The 4,277-nt window shown below is 35.3% G+C and overlaps 1 protein-coding gene across 2 annotated transcripts; it reads right to left on the bottom strand.

Annotated features, from left to right (window-relative positions):
- Positions 1 to 3,010: 3,010 nt before the first annotated feature.
- LOC112462796 (nuclear pore complex protein Nup107-like) lies at positions 3,011 to 4,268 on the bottom strand. 2 transcript variants are annotated; one of them, XM_025028825.1, is made up of 4 exons: positions 3,906 to 4,268; positions 3,504 to 3,811; positions 3,289 to 3,392; positions 3,011 to 3,197 (listed from the first exon to the last, which is right to left on the bottom strand). In XM_025028825.1, the coding sequence occupies exons 2-4, from the start codon at positions 3,529 to 3,531 to the stop codon at positions 3,027 to 3,029; spliced, it is 303 nt and encodes a 100-aa protein (XP_024884593.1). In that variant the 5' UTR covers positions 3,532 to 3,811; positions 3,906 to 4,268; the 3' UTR covers positions 3,011 to 3,026. The 2 variants fall into 2 exon arrangements, with proteins under 2 accessions (XP_024884593.1, XP_024884591.1); XM_025028823.1 differs by lacking the exon at positions 3,011 to 3,197 and having other exon boundaries at positions 3,235 to 3,392.
- Positions 4,269 to 4,277: the final 9 nt, after the last annotated feature.

The raw sequence follows: 4,277 nt of genomic DNA, 5'->3' as shown, positions 1-4,277 counted from the left end.
AATATGTCCACTGAAGTACGTTACGTAAATGTCATTCGTGAAGTAGGTTCTAATCCATTTCACGTGTTCTATTGTACCCCAGCTCAGCTTCATGTCTATCAAGAATACTGTCGTGTTACCAAGAACAAATCTCAAATTTGTATAGATGCAACTGGTAGTCTGGTAAAAAAGTTTGAAACTTGTCTAAACCGAAAATCAAGTCACATATTTTTGTATTCAATAACTATAAACTTTGAACAAACAACATTGGCAGTGAATCAAATGTTGTCAGAGAAGCATAATACGGAATTTATTGAATATTGGCTCAAAAGCTGGCTGCGTATGGGGGCTTCTCCACCAAACGAGGCTCATTGTGATTATTCTCGTGCTTTGCTGGTAGCTCTATGTGGAGCATTTAACCGACAGACAATCAAAGATTATGTTGACTCGTTGTTTTTATCAGCAACAAAAGGAGATAAAAAGTGCGATTAATGGCAACCATCTACATTCTTAAGAGTAGACGTAGCTCACGTAATGCTTTTTTGTGCCAAATGGGAATGCATTAAAAATCAGAAACATCCATACTTGAAAAGTTTTTACCTTCGCACAATTGCGCTAATGATTGACTGTCAATCTGTTGAGGAGTTTAAACGGATCATGCTGTTAACATGTATAGTAGCGCTCCAGCCTTACGAAAATACAATTATTATTTTACCAGAGTTTCAACTGTCGGTTAAAGAAGCAAGGCAAACTCTTGAAAAATTTATATCCGTACGAGGGCCTATAATTCAAGAACTAGAGACTTCGGCAACTTCTTGCAAGAAGAAGCATCAAGACACCATTGAGATGATTGAACCCAGTGATACGAATTTAACTACCACTCATCGGTGGATAAAAACTCGAATAAATATGGTCAAACCTAAGAATCTTAAGGAGGAAACTGGAATAGAAATAAATGGCTTTTATTTACCTAATTTTGTTGATCAGATTGAAAGAATAGCTAAAGAATTTCCGCTGTGGACTGCCGCTATCGTGCCAAATAAAAAAAAGCATGCATCAACAGCATATATGGAGGGATATTTTGCCGATTTAAAGGATAAAGTTTTCAAAGATTTCTCTAAACCAATAACCGTGAATCGTTTCTTAAGAGTGCATGTAGATGATTTGATTGGTGCTGCAAATTTATTCGCTCCAATTTTAAAACACTTTAATATGCAAAGACTACTTGTACCTGTACCCACAGATTCCAGTTTCAAAACTGAAGAACATCACAATGAGTCAAACTTAACAAATTCTAACGTGGAGTCAGCTCCAAGCTTTCAGATCCCGTGAATTATGGGGAGGGTTAGTCAATGAAAATAACATTTTATTCGAAAATGATCAAGAAACTTTAGTCTAGCAAAGAAATGTGGAAACACTAAGTGACCAATCTAAAATAATTGTGGACTTATCACACAACAAAAATATTCATCAAATTGACAATTCAAATTTAAAACGGAGCAAGTTGGAATATGCTGATGGTGATTGTATCTATGGCGGTTTCACCAACTACCAACAATTGTCCGATAACCAACATGATTCTGAATTTGAGGCTAAAACTGAAGACCTACAAAACCCGACATTTGTTTCCAAATTGTTAAATTTAGAAAGTAAAGATATGGTAGAGCTTATTGATAATAATTTATTTCTGGATAATAAGCGGAGTATTCAATGAGATCAGTCACTCTCTGTTGATAATATCTCTTCACCAGTTTCTATGACTCCTGCTTTTTCGAGTACACCACTACTTGACCATTCATATGCAAACATTATAAATCCAAATGAGCAAGAACTATTGATTAAAGAAAACAACAAAACAGATCCTGACAAAGATAAAAAAAAAAGGACAAGAAAAACACAATAATTAGTAATAATAGTGGCAAACCTCAAGCACCACCAAGTTATTATTTTAAACCATACCCGGAATAAAAGTCATTAATCAAATGAAAGTGTCACAGAAAAAAGGATTTTTGCTGCCAAATGGTCTTATATCAAAACCAGTAAAATTCGAAGGAAAAACTACATTTGTTCAAAATACATGTGGAATTGATGCAGCCATTCAAATACTTCATTTCGGTGCCCTTGATGATCCAGTTTATTGCTCGACAGTTCAATCATCTACCAACGAGACATTGCAATTGGTTCATGCTTTTATGAAAAAAGGACCAACAAAAGACATTTTTCTTCGACGATTCTTGATTCTGCGAAAATTTTACCCAATTGTTCAACGAACAAAAGCGACAACTTCACTCAATCCATATTTTTTAAATGCAGAGAATAATATCGGGACAATTTGGAGTGAAGTATTTGATTCCGAACCGAGTCTATTTAAAACATACGAATGTAATAATCCCACTTGCAATTCTGAAGTACAGACTATTCCATTTCTTTCTGTGAATCATAGAACGATTGAAAGAAAAGGATTCGGGGCGTTGGAAGAAGCTATACAATTTCATTCACGTATTTCCAATATCAGATGTCGTAAAGAAGGGTGTAAAGGAATTGCCACGGAGATTAATATGACTAATTTCCACATTTTCATCGAACTTGACATAAGACCACGAATCCAAATGACTGCTGGAATGCAATGTACTCTAGGTGATTTTCCGATTGTTCTGCATTTGGAGAAAAAATATAGGTAAGCACAGTCCACAGGCATCAATTAATTAAAAGAAGTGCAGTATTATAATTACTCTTTTATTTTTTAGATTAGCAGGTGTCATTGGTTATACCCCTAGTCATTTCGTTGCCTATTGCCGGCGAATTACAGGTCGTTGGTTATTATGCAACAATCTTAAAACTACGATAGAGTCATGCAATGATAAGACTGTGATTACCCCTCATGGGGTTATTTATATCTTATAAACAATATATCTTATACAATCTTAAAACTACGATAGTCATGCAATGATAAGACTGTGATTACCCCTCATGGAGTTATTTATATCTTATAAACAATATATCTTATAATAAGTAACATATACGTCGAGTCGGGAGGCGAATAGAAATTAAGCAATGGAGAAAAAAACTTGGTATACATAACAAAATAGTTTATACAGTAATACATTATCTACATATTTGATTTCGAATATCCCCAAGGATCTTTCTTTTGGTCTTAAGACGAGAGAAAATTCACAGATCTTTTTAAATATCTCGTGTAATCTTTCCTTTGAAAATACCTATAAAGACAATAAATGTATTAATATATATGCTTTTTATAAAACTTATATTTAAATGTGTTACGATAGTTATTTTACTGTTTATACATACTTTGTACAGCTCATGTTGCTCGGAAGCAAGTATGTCAGCCAGCTGAATGTAACTGTTGTGCTCGTTCATCTCGGACATAACCGAATGAATCGACGAGCCAGCCGCTGTCGGGAAACAATAAAACATTAAATAATAATTGTTTCACAACCTGATTTTAGATCCCCGCATTCGGTTTCGCTTGTGCTATTATATTTTGCATTAATGTTTTCGCGCACCTTCGTATGCTGCATCGTAGATTTCCATCTTTCGAATTCTGAATTGTACTGCGTCTTTCTGGGATCGGACGCAACCTTTTCCGTGAACGTGGCATACATCGGCAACTCTTCCGGTGGCGTAGGTTTACCGTGACGATTTTGCGAGAACCATTTGCCGAAACCTTCTTGAGCGTCAAGATACGTTTTATAATAAAGGTAGTCTCTTATCGATGCAGCCGCTTTCTTCGACAAATTATTAGGTATCGTAAGATTCGTGAGTGTGCAGTCCATAATTGGGTACTCACTGATTCTATCGAATCTGATGGGATCTATGCAACATAAAAATAATACCGTTAATATAAAAACAACTACCGTTTAACTAAAAATAAATTAATTAATTATTTATAAACTGCGCTGAATTACCTTGTTAAATACTTTTCGCGTCGCATCGATCTTTTCGTTAGTCAAGAAGTATCTAATGACCGCGGTTGTTTGTCGTAAAGCTTCTTCTCTTTGACTTTGATAGAAAATTAGCCAATCCAGACCATTAATCTTTTCCATATCCGCCTCAATAATAGTTCCTTTTACGTTGCATCGCATTCTAGGTGTTTCTTACGTATATTTTCCACCACCAATTTCGTAATAGCTTCTACATTCAAGTTCACGTCTTCCGCCGCGCGTAAACATTTCTTCCGCTGTTCATGCTCTTTAACACATTCTAAGTAAGAGGCATAGTTGGTTATTTGATCCTACTTCACGAATGACATTTACGTAACGTACTTCAGTGGACATATT

Source organism: Temnothorax curvispinosus, unplaced genomic scaffold (assembly GCF_003070985.1).
Source record: "Temnothorax curvispinosus isolate PA1 unplaced genomic scaffold, ASM307098v1 QBEX01012748.1, whole genome shotgun sequence".
In the NCBI taxonomy this organism is placed as follows: Eukaryota; Metazoa; Arthropoda; class Insecta; order Hymenoptera; family Formicidae; genus Temnothorax; species Temnothorax curvispinosus.
This window is presented reverse-complemented; position numbering and strand designations above follow the sequence as displayed.